Below are 18,525 nucleotides of genomic sequence, written 5' to 3'. Positions count from 1 at the left end.
GGCTGGGCTGCTTGGCTACTTCGCTACTTCGCTTCACATCGCGAGGTATCACTTTTGATTCACTTTCACTTGGAAGTATTCCGCGTTATTTCGCTTGCATATCATCATAAAACGCTTTGTATTTTTTTTTTTTTTTTTTTTTTTTTCGCCATCGTTTGTGCTTTTTTTTTTTTTTTTTTTTTTTCTACCTCCTGATCTGGCAAGGTAAAAAAAAAAAAAAAAAAATCACCTTTCCTTTCCCATTTGGTTACCTCCCCCGTGACGAGTACATTCACGAAATACACGCCAACACGATGGTGTGATTTTCCTTTTTTATCATCCGCGTGGCATACTGATATGGGAAAAAGAAAAATGTACCTTTTCCCCCCAGGGGAGGTACACCCTTTCCGCTCGCCCTGCTGGCGGTTCAACAGATCTGGGTAGGCGATGTACAGAGGGGGGGTAACGCGGTAATGGGTCAAACGGGTGTGGGAGCGCGCCAGTCGGGGAGCATACCAATCGGGGGAACGTACCGTCTAGTAATCTCACCAGCGTAGTGACCGCACCAGCCTGGTGATCTCCAGACCTCCGAAGCACGCAGCTCACATTCATGCGGCAACCTCCGGAAAACCCTCCCCCCCAGGACGCGCTCTTCCAACGCTGTGCCAACGATGTGTTTTTTCGCCCCTCTACATTGGTTCAACACGATGTGAATGTTAATTCCGTGCACGGTACTCACCATTTGAAGCTACTATCCACGTTTTGTCACCCCATCGGAAAGACGACCAGACAAGCCATTCTCATTCACATTCACATTCCTATTCCCATCCCCGTGGGTGATTATTTTATATTCTCCTTGGTCACTAATTGGGTGCTTTCTGTTGGGCCAGTTTTTTTATTCTCCCTGGCCCCCCTTTGTACAGCAAGGCAAACGAAAGAACGTAGCAGATTGGGTGCCTTTCCAAATGTAACAAATGAGGGTAGACAGAAAGGCTGCTGGAAAACACGAGGCTGCTCTTTTTACCCAACGAGTGGGAAGCATCTATTGGTGTGATGATCGGTGTGCAATTTTTTGCAAAACGTTGGTTTTCCCATTTGCTCGCAAAGTTGTGTTATCCGTAATGGTGAGTTAAGCAAATTCCGTCGATTTTTTTTTTTTTTTTTTTTTTTTTTGCTCAGCTAGCCAAACGTAGTTGCACACACCATTCGGTGGAGCATTCCAAATGGGGAAAGAGGCATCCACTCGAGGGGCGCCCGCTAGGTGGTCCTACTCATAGACGATCAGTCACAAGGCAGAATTGTTGGTGCCTGTGCGAATGAACCAGAGGGTGCAGCAGCTTTGCCTCCGCCGCAGGATTAACCTCGCCATTCGTGTTCGCCAAATTGGCGCACCAGTCGCTTCGGTGGTTCACGCCAATTGCTCATGAGAGTGCTTCCTCAGAGTGTGATGTCCCACGTTGGGGGTGCTTTCCCCGGCCATCTGCATGTTACCGCGGTTTGCGCCGCTCATCATTTCGCACCGCTGTGGTAAACTCGGGGATATAAACAAAAAAGTTAAGAAAGGCACATGTGGCTGTGGCGGCTGTGGAAGCTGCGGGAGCTGCACGTGTAGGTTTCCCCGTCGGCTTCTTCCCCTCATCCCATCTCCACTTGTCTGTTCCCTTTTAATTTTTAAAGGAAAAACGGACAGGTATCTCCCCCCACCGCGTGGATGTCAATTTTGCGTTGGAGGGAACATGCCGAGGTGAGGGGCTGTCGTCTCAATTAAAGTTTCGCCTGGCACACACCGACCGACTGATCAGTGGCCGTCTGGCCGAAGCGCACAAATGGGAAAAAAAAAAAAAAAAAAAAACACTGCAAGAAAGGAACTCTATTTTTAAAAGAGATGTACCATTTGGAGGTATTCCCTTTTCGCGCGACTTGGCAGGTTTGTTTCTTCTTTTTTTTTACCTTTTTTTTTTTCTTCTCTTTTTTGTGTGCGGCAAGGCACCCTCGCGCGCTGCCCGTGCAACGGTGAATGAATCCCGGGGGAGCCTTCCCACGTTTAACTTTTACGAGCGTGGATACACCGATGGGACTGACGAGGGAGCAGACCAATCGGCATCGCCATGAGTAGAGGGAGAGCAGCACAAGCGAGTATCGCCCACCCTTCCACAGTGAGCATAACACCGAATGGCTAACGAAGCTGTGTAATCAACACAGTTCCTTTCGCATGCCTTTGTTTCTTCCAACTGTTTGTGTGGCCCTCCCCTCTTCACAGTGCTCTGCACGCAAAGAAAGGGAGAGGGAGCTTTTTTTTTTAGAGGGAACAAAAAAATTATAAAAAAAAAAAAATCCAAGCGATAACGAACCAAAGACTTGAGTACCACCCCATTCGTTTGAGCAAACCGTCAACTGCACTGCTACTCAAGGGGATTGCCCCCAAGGGGGAAAGCTTAGTCTCGAGGGAGGTGGCACAAGGGGCGGTCTTCCCGCGTCATGCAGGTGGAAGTCACCCCGCTTCACCCAAGGGGAGCACGTTCCCCCGCCGCATATGCATCGTCACCGCGATTACACAACGCCACCGCGACTACCTCCCGTGAGTCACCTCTCCTGACATGTTCACACCCCTCGTGAGGACCCCCCGATGGAAGAGAAGCCCGACCAGGCGTTAAGCCCCCCCCCTGTGGAGGGCCTCCCTGCAGGGGAAGCAGCGCAGGAAGATACCGCTGAACAGCGGACAGATGAGAGAACCGTCGGGAGAGATGGAGACCCCACAGGGAGTGACCAACAGGAGCTAACCGGAAAGAAGGACAACGTAGACGAGGTGTTCAAAAGTGTGGAGGAGCGAATAGATAAAAATATGGCCCTCGTTGATGATGCGTCGAGGGCCCTTATGATGTTAAGTGGGGAGTGTCAACCGGAGGAGGGAGTCGAGGTGGGCGTCTTTCCCCCCGCTGCTGCGCAGAAGGATGTGCGCGGTGGGGGCAGTGAGAGTTGCTCCCCTGGCACCGCCAACCCACAGGGTAGTGGCGAGAGCCCCAAGAAGGCCACTGACACTATGAAGGCCACTGACACTATGAAGGCCACTGACACTATGAAGGCCACTGACACTATGAAGGCCACTGACACTATGAAGGCCACTGACACTATGAAGGCCACTGACACTATGAAGGCCACTGACACTATGAAGGCCACTGACACTATGGTAGAAGCAACCCAGCAGGGGGGAGCCAACAGCCCGGGGAAGGATCCCCTGTGCAGGGAGGTAATGATCAACCGGGATGACTGCGAAGACGGCGATAGCAACTGCGACGAGGACACGTGGTCCAACGTGAGCTACCTGTCCGTGGATGAGGCCAGTCTGTATCACGAGGCGGCCGAGGTGTGCGCGGCGGCGCCGAAGCAGGAGCAGGCGAGGTGCTCGAGGGAGGAGCTGCGGCGGCAGATGCTGAGGAGCGACGAGGAGGCGGAGCGGCGGGCAGAGCGGCAGCAACCAGCAGTGGAGCATCCAGCAGGGGAGCAGCCAACAGGAGAGCATCCAGCAGGGGAGCAGCCAACAGGAGAGCAGCCAACAGGCCAACCGCTAACAGGCCAACCGCTAACAGGCCAACCGCTAACAGGCCAACCGCTAACAGGCCAACCGCTAACAGGCCAACCGCTAACAGCGCAACCGCCAACAAGCCAACCGCCAGCGGCGGACCTGTCGAAGCAGCTCGCCCTGAACGCGATCGACAAGTCGTTCATACAAATCCCCCTCAAGTGCATCCTAAACTGTTTCCGAAACATCCAGAAGGAGTTGGAGAGGAACTTCACCATCATCACGCTGTTCATAGAGAAGCGGCTAGTCAACCTGACGGATGAGATTTACCTGAACAAGCTGAACACCATCATCGAGAAAATGGAATCATTACGGAGCAAAGTAATGGAATCAAAGATGCATCTGGAGAAATATGTCAACCGTTTGGCTAGTCGACTCAAGTACATCTACTTCGAGGGAGATATCCAGTTGGAAAATTTGAAGCATGACTTCCGCTTCGAAATGTATGAGAATCGAATAAATTGGCTAGTCGACGGGTTCTTATCTAGATACGGGTTCTTTGACACGGTAGAAGTATTCACCAAAAGGTACAAATTGGGATACTACTCAGATGCAGATGTGTATAGGGAATACCTAGACATAATAACCGAACTGAAGAGGCACAATATCAAGCCGGCACTAGACTGGTGCCAAAAGTACAAATCGCAATTAAAAAAAATCGATTCAAATGTAGAAGCAGAGCTGCATCTGCAATTTGTCATTAGCATAATTTGTGAAAATAAATTTTTTGAGGCCATTGAGTATATCAAAAAAAGCGTCTGCAAACCGGATGAGCAGATCTCTGCAGATGTGAAGTTCCTCGTGACGTACATCGGGTTGTATGGGTCCAACGAGAAGAGACACTCCACGGATGCGTTGAGGCGATTCAAACGGAGGAGATGGCGTAAAGTTATAAAGTCGTTTCAAGAGGTGTACTCCGAAATAACGGGCGTGCTGAACAAGCCCCTACTGGAGCTGCTGCTGAAGGCTGGGATTTCGGTCGTCAAGACGGAGCAGTGTGGGAAGCAGAAGTGCACCAAGTGCCCCACGTGCATCGACGAGCTTAGGCACACCATCATGCAGGTGCCGCACATACAGAAGACCAAGAGCTTCCTCGTGTGCCCCTACACCAGCGAAGTTATGGACGAGAAGAACCCCCCCTTCACCACCCCCGCGGGCCACGTCTTCTCGGAGAAGGCCATCTCCCTCTTCGTCAAGTCGGACGACGTGTTCGAGTGCCCCGTCACGGCGGAGCGCTACCGCATGCAGGACCTGTCGCGGCTGTTCATTTGAGGGGGAGCGGCGCGTGTGGCGGTGCAGCGGAGCAGCGGTGCACACCGTGTACGGCTAACTCCCTCCAGTTTTGCCTCCAACGATGTTTGCTCCGCAGCGGTGAGGGAGGGGCGCCTCTCCGGTAGAATGCCTCTCCACTAGATGTACCGCTACACGCGCCGCTATTCGCGCCGCTACACGCTAGATGACCTTGGTGATGATCCCCGAGGCGACGGTGCGGCCGCCCTCGCGCAGGGAGAAGCGCAGGCCGCTGTCCAGCGCGAGGGGGTACATGAGCTCGATGGTGCACTTGATGTTGTCGCCCGGGTTGGCAACCTGCGTGTCTTCGTTCAAAATGACCGCGCAGTTCACATCTGCCGTTCGGATGTAGGCCTGGGGTCTGTAGTAGGAAGAAAACGGGTTCTTCCTGCCCCCCTCCTCATTCTTCAAAACGTACACATCACTCTCGAACGTTCTGTAAGTCTTCAGATTGGGCACCTTGGTGACCACCATCCCTCTGGATAAGTCATTTTTCTTTACATTTTTGAGCATGACTCCTATTTGATCCCCGGCTTGTGCTGCATCTAACGTTTTCCTAAACATTTCAATTCCGGTGACGACCGTTTTGATGGGCTTCTCCCGAATGCCCATGATTTCCACAGCATCATTAAGCTTCAAGGTTCCCTGTTCGACTCTCCCCGTGGCGACAGTCCCCTTCCCCGAAATCTGCAGAACGTCATCAATGCTCATAAGAAATGGAAGGTCAATTTTTCTCTTCGGCTCATCAATATAGTTATCGCAGGCATCTAGCAGCTTCAAAATGGAGGGCACGCCATACTCAGACTGGTCATCGTTGAGTGCCTTTAGAGCCGACCCCTTCACAAAGGGGATGTTCTCCCCATCGTATTTGTAAAAAGATAAAAGCTCCCGAATTTCTAACTCGACCAAATCTACCAACTCTCCATCATCGCACATGTCAATTTTGTTCAAAAATACAATCATTTTTTCTATGCCTATTTGCCTCGACAGCAAGACGTGCTCCTTTGTCTGGGGCATCAACCCATCGTAGGCAGAGACCACTAGGATAGATCCATCCATCTGGGACGTTCCTGTAATCATATTTTTCACATAATCCAAATGACCAGGACAATCAATATGACTGTAGTGTCTCCTCTCCGTTTCGTACTCTACATGAGTTGCGTTGATGGTGATTCCTCTCTTTTGCTCCTCCGGTGTTTTATCTATTTCTTCATACGACTTGAAGGTCCCTCTGTTTTGATTTGCACACACTTTCGTGATCGCTGCCGTTAGAGTTGTTTTCCCGTGGTCTACGTGTCCGATGGTTCCTATGTTCATGTGCGGCTTCTTCCTTTCGAACACTCCAATGGCGAAGTGTCTGCGCGTTTGGGGGAACGCCTGCCCCGCTTTCTCTGGACTGCCAACCTTCCAGCGATTCCTTCCACTGTGCGGGACGCTTCCCAATACGTCCATCAGCCGACTTGCCGAGCGGGCCAGCGCAGGGGGGCCCCCCCCGGGAGCCGCCCCCAGCAGCTTCCGCCTGCCGCTTATCATCTGCGGGGGCAGCACGTGGAAAAAAAGTACTCAGATGAGGGGAGCCAACTCAAGCGAGTGGCACAGATTTGAACGAGGGGAACAGATTTGAACGGCTTCAAATTGCTTCAAACTGCTTCAAACGAATGGGGGCGTCCCCGAACTTCACCAAACTGGCTTACCTACACGCAGGTGCGTACGCACATGAGCAGTTCCTCACCGTGGAGAGGAGTACTCAACAAGGAGGAGGGGGGTAACCTCTACGATGGGGAGCCTCCCCGGACACCCATCGCTTTTTCCCCGCAGCTACTTTGGGAGCGGCGCCAAACGTTGCTCCGATCGTCCCGGTCAATCTGCCCACGTCAAACTGTTCGGTGTAGAAATGGCGTTGCGTCACTCCGCTGCCGCTTCGCTGGGGGGCGACTTTCCGCACCTTCACAGTTCACTTGGCTCGATTTCGTGTAGCACATGGCGCCTGTCACTGTGTCACCCGTGTTGCTTCAGCTTTTCTTTTCTTTCTTCTGCTAACCCGTTGCATGACTGCTCTTTAGGCGAAGCGTGTTGGCAAAAAAAAGAAAAAAATGAGGCAACAAGGGTGCGCTTTCTTCAAACCCACCAAGGTGCCTTCTCTTATACCCACCAAAGGTGCCTCCCCCTCTCTTGTACGTACGCCCACACCGCACCACTGCAAAAAAAAAAAAAAAAAAATTACCTGTCCCTTTTGGAAGCGCCATGAGCACCCCCCGCTGTGCTTCACAAAATGGGGAAACAAAATAAAATTAGATTTCTCTCCACCTGTACACCCTCCCGTTCTCACACATTTGGAGAGGACTCCCACCTGCATCCCCTGTTCGCTTCGCTTCACTTCGCTTCTCCCCCACCATGCAGCGCCGCGGAGGACCCCCCCCCGCGAACGGCGCGCACAAGCCGAGGCACTGGCATTTAGCGGCAACCCTCCTCTGCTGCCTCCTCGTGAGAATCGCCACCTTCTACCTCACACACATTCTGCAAGGAAGCGAATACACATACATTCACCAGTTAATCTCTCTTGAGGGGGAGGGGACTCCCCATGGAGGTCCCCACAAAAGGGGGCGTCTTTCCCACCCGGGAGAGGAGACACGTTACTTCCCATTCAACCAAAGCAACGAAACAAAAGAGCTGCAAGAGTATTTCCAAAGGAACAAACGAAGTGGAAATCTAAAACAAAAGCAAAAAGAAAAAATAAAAATAAACCCAAAACAGTTTTTAATAAAAAATGACTCGATGCATTACGCGTTCAACTCAGATGTTTACAACTTAAAGTACCTCTACGAAAGCGACGTGTTGGGACGTCTCTCCGCAGACGTGTACTCCTCCCTGACTGTGCGCGTCAACCCCCTGCTGCTCAAGGCGCTGCAGTTCGCGCTCCTGCGGGGGGGGGGTGGCAGCGGCAGCGGCAGTGGTGAACGTGGTGAACGCGGCGAACGCGGCGGACGTGCTTCTTCCCGCGCTTCTTCCCGCGCTACTTCCCGCGCTGCTCCCCCGCTGAACACCCCCGAGCTGCGCTTCTTCCTCCTCATCTGCGCAGTCGACCTGCTCGTGGGCGTCCTCCTATTCCTAATAGCGCAGCGCCTGGCGGAGTGGGGAGCCTACTTCCGCTATGTCAACCAGGATAGGAGTGGCGCGCGGCAGTTGCAAGACGAGCGCAGTTTGCAAAACATGAGTGACGAGCGCAATTTGCCGTATGCGCTTCCCCTGCAGTGGAAGCTGATCGACCCCATTCTGCTGACCAACCTCTACCTGAACAACCCCCTCACCGTCCTGGCCAACAGCTTCCTCTCCTTAGACAACCTTAAGCTCCTCCTAATAACCGCGTCTTTTTATTTGGCCCTTAGAAGGATCAGAAGCGAAGCCTCTCCCCCCCATAAGTCAACACCCAACCTGATAGCAATCCTCCTTGTAAACGCCATGCTGCTCTACGCCACATCATTTCACTTCATCCTCATCCTCATCGGCGTTAATAACTTCGTGGTGTATTCCCACCAGGGGATACTGTTCAAGCACAAGCTTAAGGTGCCTCTTGGCTCCCTGCACATGCTTTTGATTATTCTTCAAAATTTGGCTCTGCTCATCGCGACGCTGGCTGTGTATGCCCTCCTCCTGCTGGCCTCTGCCTACGTCAACTCGGGGTCTTGGGTAAGCCGTCTAAGGGCGCTAAGCAGCGGTGTGCATCGCTGGTCAAGGTCACCGCGTCTCACCACTGCTAATCGCGTCACACCGCTTTTCACCGCGTCTCACCACTGCTAATCGCGTCACACCGCTTTTCACCGCTCCTCACCACTGCAGTCCTTCCTAAACAACACCCTAATTAACGAGTACAAGGTCCTCTTCCTGCTGCCCAACTTGGGGAATTACTGGTACCTCTTCTCCACGGTAAGGCTCTTCGCGCGTTGTGCCCCCCTGGTTGGCATAGCCCGTTTGGCGGTGGCTGCTTTGGCGCAGTTGGCTTGGCGGTAGTCTGCTTGACGGTAGACTGCATTCCCGTCAAACTTGTACGCTGCGAAGCTTCCCAAACCGGCAAGTAACGCCGCTCCCCCTTCCCCTCCTCAGATGTTCCGGGACTACTACCACTCCTTTTTGTTCCTCTTCCACGTAAACGACAGCACTTGGCGTAGGAACGGCGTGCACGATGTGCAATCGCCTGACGCATGTCAGCCCCGTTTAGCACCCCTTTCACTGACGTTGCCATTGCCTCTCCCTATTGCTCCTCATATTGCTTCCCCCCCTTGATGCAGTTCCACGTGTTCCTGTACCCCCTCCCTCTGCTCTTCCGCCTGGTGAAGACGCCGCTGATTTATTTAAAAATTATGATTTCGGTGAGCATTCCTTTTTTTTTTTTACTCGCCCATTTGCACATCTGCACTGCGCACCCCCCACACACATTATATGCTACCCCATAACTTTTCCCCTGCAGATTGCTTTGGTTTTTCACCCCAACATAACGGTGAACGACATTGTGTTTTCTTTGGTACGCTTTGGCGGCATGTCCGCTTAGGAGTTGTCTACCTATAAATGCATCACCCTACACACACACACATACATACAGACACACTTGCATGGCTACCTTGGGGGTGATGCATTTATCCCTTTAATTACCCCCAACCATTGGACCCCCCCTTCTGAACGACCCATTTCGGCCCACACATCACTACGTCTCCCCCCTCCCTTCAGCTGCTGCTCGTAATTGACTACGAAAGGACAGTTTATGCCATCCCCTTCGCCAAACTGGTAACATTCGTGCTTACAAAAATTTCCCACCAGCTTCTGCGTGTGCAGATATACTCACGTGGGGGAGTTTTCCTCTTTCCCCCTCCCCATGAGTCAAACTGTTTAACAGAGCAGTGTATCCTGTTAAGCATTCCTTTATCAACATCACCTGCATTCATCTCCCTTTTTTTTTTTTTTTTTTTTTTTTTTCTTTCCTTTTGAAGATAATCATCCTGCTGGGGAACTTGGGGCTTTTCTTTGTCACAACAAACTTGTGGTTGCGCAAAAACACGGGCAATGCCAACTACGCCTTTTTTAACCAGCTGATCGTTTTCAACATAACGAGTAGGTCTACATGCAACGCCGTTTGCGGCGTTTCTGTCCATTTAGTGAAGGGTGTCTCCCCAAACACACACACACAGACGAATGTAGATAAAAGCACCTTGCCTGGTCATACACCTAAAAATGCGCATTTCCAGTTTTGCGCCTTAAAAGCGATGCAAATCACCTTACCTGGTCATATTTTTTTTTTTTTTTTTTTTTTTTTAAACAGCTTTTATCATCACAAGCAGCATAAAATTTTACATCCGCGTCCAAACGCCGGAGAGACAACTGCAGGAGGGGAAATGCATCGTCGTGTCGACGGAGAAAGCCAAGTTTAACCTTTTTCAAACTTTGAAGGAGACCTTCATGTAGTTTTTCCACGGGGGATGGCGGCCACGCGGAGGGGCAGCTACCGCAAGATGATTCCTTTTGAGCGGTCATATTTACTGACCCTCATTCTGCACTGCCCTTTTTGCTCCCCCTTTTTTGAGTCCCCCTTGCATGCTGCCCCCAACTTTGCCGCTTCATTAGCCTCAAATTTGTTTCCCCGCGTGAAGAAATGGGATAGCGGTTGGAAACTCCTCGCGGAAACTGCCTTACTTCTGCTTGGCAACTGGCTCTTTTCCACGCAATTGTTTTCCATGAAGTTATTCTCCGCGTGGCTATTTTCCACCGGTTTGCTCCCCCACGTGCTCATACGAGTAGATCAGAGCAGAACAGAACAACCAGTTTGATCCCCCTTGCGGGCATTCGCCCTTGTGGGGTGTTTTTTTTTTTTTTTTACGAAATGTGCCCAATTGTTAGCGCCCCCGAGTTATTAACCAATGGGGAGTTAAGTGCAACGTGGCCCTTGCAGGACGTGACGAAAGGGGTTGTTTCTCCCGCTGGGAAGTGCTGTCCTCGCTCGGGTGGCAAGTTGGTGAGAGGGGTGCCCGTACAATAACAGGTGGGCGCATTCGTTCGCGCGTGTTCAAACGAGCTGTTCCGCACCCCCGCGCATGGTAATAGCGATGGTAATAGCGATGGTAATAGCGATGGTAATAGCGATGGTAATAGCGATGGTAATAGCGACAGTGATAGCGACTGCGATAGTGATGGTGGTGCCGGTGGTGACGCTTCCCTATCGAAGCAACGCGAAGGCAACCCACCCTGACCGATCGGGGACGAGTAACTTACTGGTTATTTTCCACATGGAAAGCATCTGAAAGGGGTGGGGAAAATAATGTTTGCACCCGATTGGTTTGCTCAACCTTGCTTTATATCCTTCGCGGAAGGTGCCCGCACGCTATGCAGCATAGGATCGTAAGCGTAAGCTGTGGGAGGGATGCGGGCACAACATGTAAGTAACCTTTCGATTTACATTTTTTTTTTGTACATATAAAAACATACGTGCAGCGCCATTTTGGCTGTTTTTTTTTTTTTTTTTTTTTTTCCAGCGAGGGTCGGGCTAGCCATTTTTTGGCCCCCCAACGGGAAGGCAGTGGCTACCTCCGCGGGCTGCGGCGGGGTCGCCCGCAGGGTTTGCATACCGTAGTGGCATACAGGCGTAGCATAAAAGAGTAGCATACATGCGCAGCATAAAATAGCAGCATACAGTTGCATACGATTCACATGGGGGAATTTCTCATATATGTATAGGCGTATACCTCCCCGTTTGGCTGTTTTTTTGGCTGTTTTTTTTCCCGTAAAAGGGCAATTCGCGCGGAAGAGGCGGCGAAGTTGTTCGGCGGCGAGGTTGCTCTGCTGTGAAGTCGCCCAACTGCAAAGCCGCCGAGCTGCAAAAAGCCGCAAAGTTCAAAGCCAACCCTTTTGATGATAAATGATTTATTTACCATTTGGGTCATTTTAACTGCAGGGCAAGTTCAATTTAATCCCCCCCGTAGCAGCTGCATTTTCGTTCTTAAAAAATAAATAAAAAAGGAAAATAAAATAAAGCAAAATAAAACAAAATAAATGAAATAAAATAAAACAAAACAAAACAAAACAAAACAAAATAAATAAAAGAAAACAAAATAAATGAAAGAAACATTTAAAAAATGCTTTCTCGTTTTCCCATTTTTATGTTTTCATTTTTTTCACTTTTTTCACTTTTTTCATTTCTTTCATTTCTTTCACTTTCCCATTTTATCGTTTTTACGTTTAATTTTTTTTTTCCTTTTTTTTCATTCCCTTATCTTTCCCCATCTACCAATTTTTTCCTCTCACTTTCATGCGAAAATTTGCATCTCCTCCCCCCCATACGAATTATCCCCCTTTCGACATTTCTCACCATTTGCGCTTGTTATCACATGAGTGAACTGTACATTTGCGCATGTAGATCCATTTGAAGGCATACTTGCTGGCTGATGAGTATGTTCGTTTGTTCCCCTCACCACCATCTCCACTTCATTTGAGCTAAATTAGCTAAGAAGGAGGGAGAACGGAAAGGAAAAGCACATTTTGCTGACGGAGTTTTCCACTTAGCGCGTTTACAATCCTCGTTGGAAAGTTCTCTTCCAGCTCGATCGACGTGCCACCTCAGCTGAACGCGGCAGCGATCACGAAGCGATCACGACAGCGATCAGGACTGCTTGCTCAACTGACCACTCCAGTAACCACGCCACTGCTTGCTCAACTGCAAAATGGCTCTGGGATTGTTCAAAAAGAACAAAGGGAACGACGCCGTCGCGGAGAACAAGGACGTCGTAGGTAAGTTCCCCTTTAAGTGGCCACCCCCCACTGGTGCACCTCCTTCCCTTAATGATGAAAAAATTAGCGGCTGAACCCATTTGATGAGTCTCACAATTTCACCAAGATCTCTGATGAGGAGAGATGTGCACCTGCGTGCGGGGGAGCCGTTTGTATGAGCACCCCGCTTCTTCGCTTAGCTACCCTCCCCCCCAAATACTTTTACCATGTTATGTTCCCTTTTTCTTCCCCCCCCAGAAGAGGACACCAAAGTGGACAACAAGCTGACGGAGTCCACCGCAGCCGAGTCGGAAGCCAAGTCCGCGGTTGCAGCCAAGAAGAAGAAGAAGAAGAACGCCAAGAAAGGTAAGGCCTCGAAGAAGGACGCCTCGTCCGAGTCTTCCAGCTCGTCGGACTCCTCCGACGAGAGCGACGGGGAGGCGGCCAATGGAGATGCGCACGTAGAGGCGAACGTGGAGAAGGACTCCGCGAACGTGGCCAAGCCCAGCTCCGACTCGTCAGACTCATCGGACTCCTCCGATTCCTCAGAGGAGGAAGAGGCCAAGGTGGAGAAGGCGGAGAAGCCAGCCAAGGGCAAGGCGGAGAAGGCGGAGAAAGCGGCCAAAGCGGCGAAGGAGGCCAAGGCGAAAGCGGCCAAAGAGGCCAAGTCCAAGGCGAAGGTGAAAGCTGCAGAAGCCAAAGCTGCGGAAGCCAAAGCTGCGGAAGCCAAAGCTGCGGAAGCCAAAGCTGCAGAAGCCAAAGCTGCAGAGGCCAAAGCGGCTGCGAAGAAGGCGAAGGAGGCGGACTCCGATTCCGACTCAGACTCAGACACGGACTTCGACTCGGACTCTGACTCCGACTCCGACTCGGATGACGACGAAGCGGAGCAGCAGAAGCTGCAGCAGCAGATGGAAGAGCAGAAACTGCAGAAGCAGCAGAAGCAGCAGAAAAAGCTGAACAACGGAAAGGCGGCGAACCCTGGTGGAGAGCTAGCCGATGGGCAGACGGGAGGAAAGAACAAAAGGAAAAACGAAGTGGCCGTTGCGGACAACAACAAGGGAAAAAACAAAAAGCAGAAATTTAACAAAAATGGAAAGGACAACGTAGCCAATGGGGAGGACGATGCGGATGAGGATGACGAGGAGGAAGAGGAAGATCAAGACGATGTGAATTTCCCCTCCGAGTTTATAGTAACCATACTAAACATAAGCAGAGACACAGAGGAGGCAGACTTCAGGGTCTACCTAAAGGAGTTGCTAGGCGAAGAATATGAAGAGGAGAAGCTCACCATCTACATGAATCGACCCTACAACAGTGCCTATATACATGGCTCAGACAAAAGGGTAATGGACATCTTCGCGTCTAAGTACAATGAGAAGTTTAATGGCGTCCCCATAAAAATTCATCTGAACCCTAATGCCATATGCTCAGTTACGCTTTCGCACCTCGGGAAGAGCATTACAGAGGAGCAGCTGAGAGGCGCTTTCGAGACGTATGGGAATATCACCAAGATGCATTTTTTCGCTGGCAGAACCAAAGCGCAGATTACCTATGACAGCTTGGAGAGTTGCGTGAAATCCTTGGAGCATGACGGGCTGCTCGTAGGGGAGAGCTACGTGCACGTGGCGTTGATGCTGAATGGGAATAACTATAACGGGAATTACTCCGAAAACGCCTACGGGAACAGGGGCAACAGGAACAACTACCACGGTAGTAGTAGCAATAATCATAACAATGGGGGGGATAACGACGGCGCGAATGGAGGAGGCAGGGGCGGCAACTTCTTTGGAAAGAAGTTCGCCCACGTCAACAAGTTCAGCAGGAACGGCAGCAGCAACTTCAACCGAGGCAACGACGACACCAACGGCGGGGGCTTCAACAAGGGGGGGGGCAACTTCAACAGGGGCGGCAACTTCAACAGGGGCGGCAACTTCAACAAGGGCAACTTCAACAAGGGCAACTTCAACAGGGGCGGCAACTTCAACAGGGGGGGCAACTTCAACAGGGGGGGCAACTTCAACAGGGGGGGCAACTTCAACAGGGGCGGCTTCAACAACGGAGGCAACAACGGAGGCAACAACGGAGGCAGCAACGACGACGGGAACGGGAAGAAGTTCAACAAGAAGCCCTTCAACAACTTCAAGAACAGGAAGACCCAGGAGTTGGGCGCGGCGGACAACTGAGCGGCGGCAAGTAGGTAGCGGGCGGCTAGCAGGAGCTGCTCTGCCCATTGACGCACTTCTTTCAAAAGCGCCATCTTTCGCGCCATCTTTCGCGCCATCTTTCGCGCCATTTCACGCGCCATTTCTCTCGCGTTATTTCACGCGCCATTTCACGCGCCATTTCACGCGCCATTTCTCTCGCCATTTCACGCGCCATTTCACGCGCCATTTCACGCGCCATCTTTCGCGCCATTTCACGCGCCATCTTTCGCGCGCGTTATTTCTCTCGCTTTATTTCTCTCGCTTTATTTCTCGCGCGTTATTTCTCTCGCGTTATTTCTCTCGCGTTATTTCTCTCGCGTTATTTCTCTCGCTTTATTTCTCGCGCGTTATTTCTCGCGCGTTATTTCTCTCGCGTTATTTCTCTCGCGTTATTTCTCGCGCTTCATTTCTCGCGCGTTATTTCTCGCGCGTTATTTCTCTCGCGTTATTTCTCTCGCGTTATTTCTCGCGCTTCATTTCTCGCGCTTCATTCCTACTAACACAGGGGGAGCCCATTTGTCGAAACCTCCACGCGGCGGGAACGGCACCCCACGCCGTCCTGCCCGGCGGCCATTTGTGCACGGCGGACGTGCGGCGCGAGCGCGCATTGTTGGCAGCGTCTGCATCGTTGGCAGCGTCTGCATCGTTGGCAGCGTCTGCATCGTTGGCAGCGTCCGCATCGTTGGCAGCGTCCGCATCGTTGGCATCGTTTGCAACGTCCGCATCGTGCGTGTCTGTCTCTCTCCCCCTCATGCGTAGCGGCCCAGCGAGGTAAGCATGTGTGCTAGTCACTTCGCCTCGGCCGCTCATCCCCACGCTGCTGCATTTTATATACGCATACGTTTGCAGCATACATGTGTGTGCAACGTCGCTTCACTCGTGCAACGTCGCTTCACTCGTGCAACGTCGCTTCACTCGTGCAACGTCGCTTCACTTGTGCAACGTCACTTGCTTTTTTTTTTTTTTTTTTCCCACGTTTGTTACACCAAACCAATTAAGTCCCCACTGAGACGTTTAAATCCGTGCAGCAGGAGTTCAATAAAAAAAAATTCGAAATTTTCGGAAAATCGCTACAGAGCCGCTTTGCTACAGAGCCGCTTTGCTACAGAGCCGCTTTGCTACAGAGATGCTTTGCTACAGAGCTGCTTTGCTACAGAGATGCTTTGCTACAGAGCTGCTTTGCTACAGAGATGCTTTGCTACAGAGCTGCTTTGCTACAGAGCTGCTTTGCTACAGAGATGCTTTGCTACAGAGCCGCTTTGCTACAGAGATGCTTTGCTGCTTTGCCGCTTTACGGCGGAGCTGGGAGGGCCCCCTCACTGCTGACCCCGCGCCGCGGCCAGCAGCGCTGCCCAGGAGGGCCGCTCCCGGTGGTCGTAGGCGAGCATGCTGCGCAGAAGCAGAAGCAGCTCCGGGCGGGAGACGCACGCCTGCAGCTCGTCCACCTTATGCTGAAAGGCGCGCGGGTCATCCACGTGGTTGAGGATATCCTCCTTCATCGTCACGAGGTAGTAGAAGCAGAGGCCCAAGCAGAAGATGTCATTTTTCACGAGGTACCTCTCAATGTGTTTATTCTTCTTCTCCCCCCTTTTCACCATTAGCTTTTTTCTCCTCAAATAGGAAAGCAGTTCAGGGGAGATGTATCTGGGTAGCCCTCTTCTCCCATTAACAACGTAGTGCAAATAATTTGTCACCTTCACCTTCGGAAGGAAGTTCCCGAGGAGGATATTAAACCCACTGCTGTCGATGAACAGGTTGGTAGGCTTGATGTTCCCATGCAGGACGTTCTCCTCTTCCAAGTGGCACATGAGCTTAATCAGTTTGCTTAAATTTTTTAATATCAATTTGTCATCAAATTGGTACGCCACGTAAGGGCGTACCTTCTCGATGAACCCCTTCACATTTCCGTTGAGGACAAAGGGGGTTAAAAAAGCAGCCACGTGACTGTTCTTGTCAAATTCCCTCTTTTGCAACAGGATGATGTCACTGTAGGGAAGTACGCCCAGCCGTTCGTAGGTCACTTCGTCATTCCCACATGGGGGAGGGGTTGTACTACCTTCTGCACGGCCGCTCCTCCCTGGGGGGGGGACACCCTGCTGACTATCTTGCCACTCGCCTTCCACTCCGCAGCTCTCCTTATATTCGTGCAGCACCCGTCTTATGCGCTTCCCCTCGTTGATCAGCGTGTTAACCTTCAGGCTGCTCGTGTTGGCTTCAGAAAAAATGAACTCCCTCTCCCCAATCAGCGTCTCGTCGCACTCGATGATTTTGGCGTTGTACAGGAAGGTCCTCACCTGGGGGGTCCTCGCCCCATTGCGCTGTTCACCCGCTCGGCCGAGCGGCTTATCCGCTCCACTGCGCTGCCCACCCGCCGCACGTTGCTGCCCCCTTTTTAGGGCCTCCACTAGGGGGTCCCCCTCGATGCACATGAAGGGATCGTCCAAACGAACTGCGAAATAGGCGGACGAGTCCCTCGCAGCAATGTCGTACCTCTCATCGATGGTGTGAATTTTGCTGAGACTTTCCTTAAAAAACTCCTTCTCCTCATTCAACCGCAAGAGGATTTGATTCGCCTCGTTAATTTGGTCCGCGTTTTCCCCACCGGTGTGCACCCCGAAGTGGTCTGCCTCCAACTCGTCCGCCCCAAACGTGTCCTCGTTCTGCCGGAAGTTTTGCTCCTCCAAATTTTCACACACCCGTCTGGTTACCTTCATCAGTTTGCTCACCCGATTCAGCCCCTTCTTAAAGCTGCTGTGTGCGACGTTCCCGTTATATTTGACCACATAGCTGTGCCCGAACTTGTTGTCCTGCCCCTCGTTCTCCACGGCGTAGGCGAACTCGCGCGGCCATATGATGCTGCTGCGCAGTGCCCCCCACTTGGTCATGTTGCTAAGCGGCTAAGGGGAGTCCCCCTTTTGGATGGTTTGGTTTGGCCTGCTTCTATGTGGTGTTTTTTTTTTTTTTTTTTCTTTTCCAGGTAGCCAAAAAGTGTGCAAACTTTGGCTAGCTGTCCAAAATCGCCTTAACCGGTCAGGCGAATTCGACCCAGACGACGCACACACATGTTCGCAGGTTGCGTTGTTGAGCGACTTTTACAAAGGGTCAAATGGTACAAGTTCATCAGTGACAAAAAAAAAAAAAAAAAAAACAAAAAGTCGAGGGAAAATCAACATGGTGAAAAAGGAACTGCCCAAGTGGAGGGGTAACACGGTGGAGAATTCGCTACAAGCGCTTTGAAGTGGACACACATTGGCCAGCACACGGGAGGTGGGAGTCGTCCCACGTGGGGCAGTGCGCCGTGAGAGCTACCAACGAGTGACGTGGCGTGCATGGGAAAACGCGCAATCAGGACGAAACGTCTTCCCTTGCGTGGACGCACTCTCCAGCGTTGCTTGCAGGGGGGTTAAAAAATGAAGGCTAAATTTTTGGACTTCATTTTTAAGAGGAGGTTCTCCAGGACGATGCAGAAGATGTCCCTGCGGGGGGAAAAAAAAAAAAAAACAGAAAAAGATAAAAAAATAAAAAAATAAACAATCTGGTGTGCGCATAAATAGCGCAAGTGCGAACGGGGGGTACTACCCCAGCTTTGCAATTTGCCACATGGTTCATTCACGTTCAGTCCCTCCCAGCGTTGCAGCCCTTTCCGCGTTCCCTCTTTCTCATTACAAAGAATTTTTAAAGTTGCGCAAGACTTTGCAGTTGAAGGCCAGGTTGTAGCAGCAC

The 18,525-nt window shown here is 51.4% G+C and overlaps 5 protein-coding genes across 5 annotated transcripts, besides 7 other annotated features; 3 read left to right on the top strand and 2 right to left on the bottom strand.

Moving 5' to 3' along the window:
- Positions 1-227: 227 nt before the first annotated feature.
- Positions 228-267: a microsatellite.
- A 1,131-nt stretch (positions 268-1,398) lies between these two features.
- Positions 1,399-1,420: a microsatellite.
- A 1,185-nt stretch (positions 1,421-2,605) lies between these two features.
- On the top strand, positions 2,606-5,024 carry PVX_082465 (hypothetical protein, conserved; the record flags this gene model as incomplete). Its single annotated transcript, XM_001614044.1, has 1 exon — positions 2,606-5,024. The coding sequence occupies one exon, from the start codon at positions 2,606-2,608 to the stop codon at positions 4,829-4,831; it is 2,226 nt and encodes a 741-aa protein (XP_001614094.1). The 3' UTR covers positions 4,832-5,024.
- Positions 3,696-3,718: a microsatellite.
- Positions 3,957-3,979: a microsatellite.
- Positions 5,012-6,382, bottom strand: PVX_082470 (elongation factor Tu, mitochondrial precursor, putative; the record flags this gene model as incomplete). Its single annotated transcript, XM_001614045.1, has 1 exon — positions 5,012-6,382. The coding sequence occupies one exon, from the start codon at positions 6,380-6,382 to the stop codon at positions 5,012-5,014; it is 1,371 nt and encodes a 456-aa protein (XP_001614095.1).
- A 1,242-nt stretch (positions 6,383-7,624) lies between these two features.
- Positions 7,625-11,166, top strand: PVX_082475 (hypothetical protein, conserved; the record flags this gene model as incomplete). Its single annotated transcript, XM_001614046.1, is given in 9 exon segments — positions 7,625-7,811; positions 7,929-8,536; positions 8,687-8,773; positions 8,951-8,992; positions 9,136-9,216; positions 9,315-9,368; positions 9,832-9,952; positions 10,161-10,992; positions 11,012-11,166. 8 exon segments carry the CDS (start codon positions 7,625-7,627, stop codon positions 10,301-10,303), a joined length of 1,323 nt encoding a protein of 440 aa, XP_001614096.1. The 3' UTR covers positions 10,304-10,992; positions 11,012-11,166.
- Positions 9,320-9,353: a microsatellite.
- Positions 9,828-9,867: a microsatellite.
- A 1,386-nt stretch (positions 11,167-12,552) lies between the features above and the next one.
- Positions 12,553-14,965, top strand: PVX_082480 (hypothetical protein, conserved; the record flags this gene model as incomplete). The annotated part of the gene is made up of 2 exons (XM_001614047.1): positions 12,553-12,619; positions 12,857-14,965. 2 exons carry the CDS (start codon positions 12,553-12,555, stop codon positions 14,779-14,781), a joined length of 1,992 nt encoding a protein of 663 aa, XP_001614097.1. The 3' UTR covers positions 14,782-14,965.
- Positions 14,966-15,325: 360 nt separating this feature from the next.
- Positions 15,326-15,384: a microsatellite.
- Positions 15,385-16,118: 734 nt separating this feature from the next.
- Positions 16,119-17,687, bottom strand: PVX_082485 (hypothetical protein, conserved; the record flags this gene model as incomplete). Its single annotated transcript, XM_001614048.1, has 1 exon — positions 16,119-17,687. The coding sequence occupies one exon, from the start codon at positions 17,685-17,687 to the stop codon at positions 16,119-16,121; it is 1,569 nt and encodes a 522-aa protein (XP_001614098.1).
- Positions 17,688-18,525: the final 838 nt, after the last annotated feature.

This window comes from Plasmodium vivax, chromosome 12, assembly GCF_000002415.2.
Source record: "Plasmodium vivax chromosome 12, whole genome shotgun sequence".
Taxonomy (NCBI): Eukaryota; Apicomplexa; class Aconoidasida; order Haemosporida; family Plasmodiidae; genus Plasmodium; species Plasmodium vivax.
The sequence above is the reverse complement of the archived record's forward strand: the minus strand, read 5'-3'. Positions and strand labels throughout refer to the sequence as shown.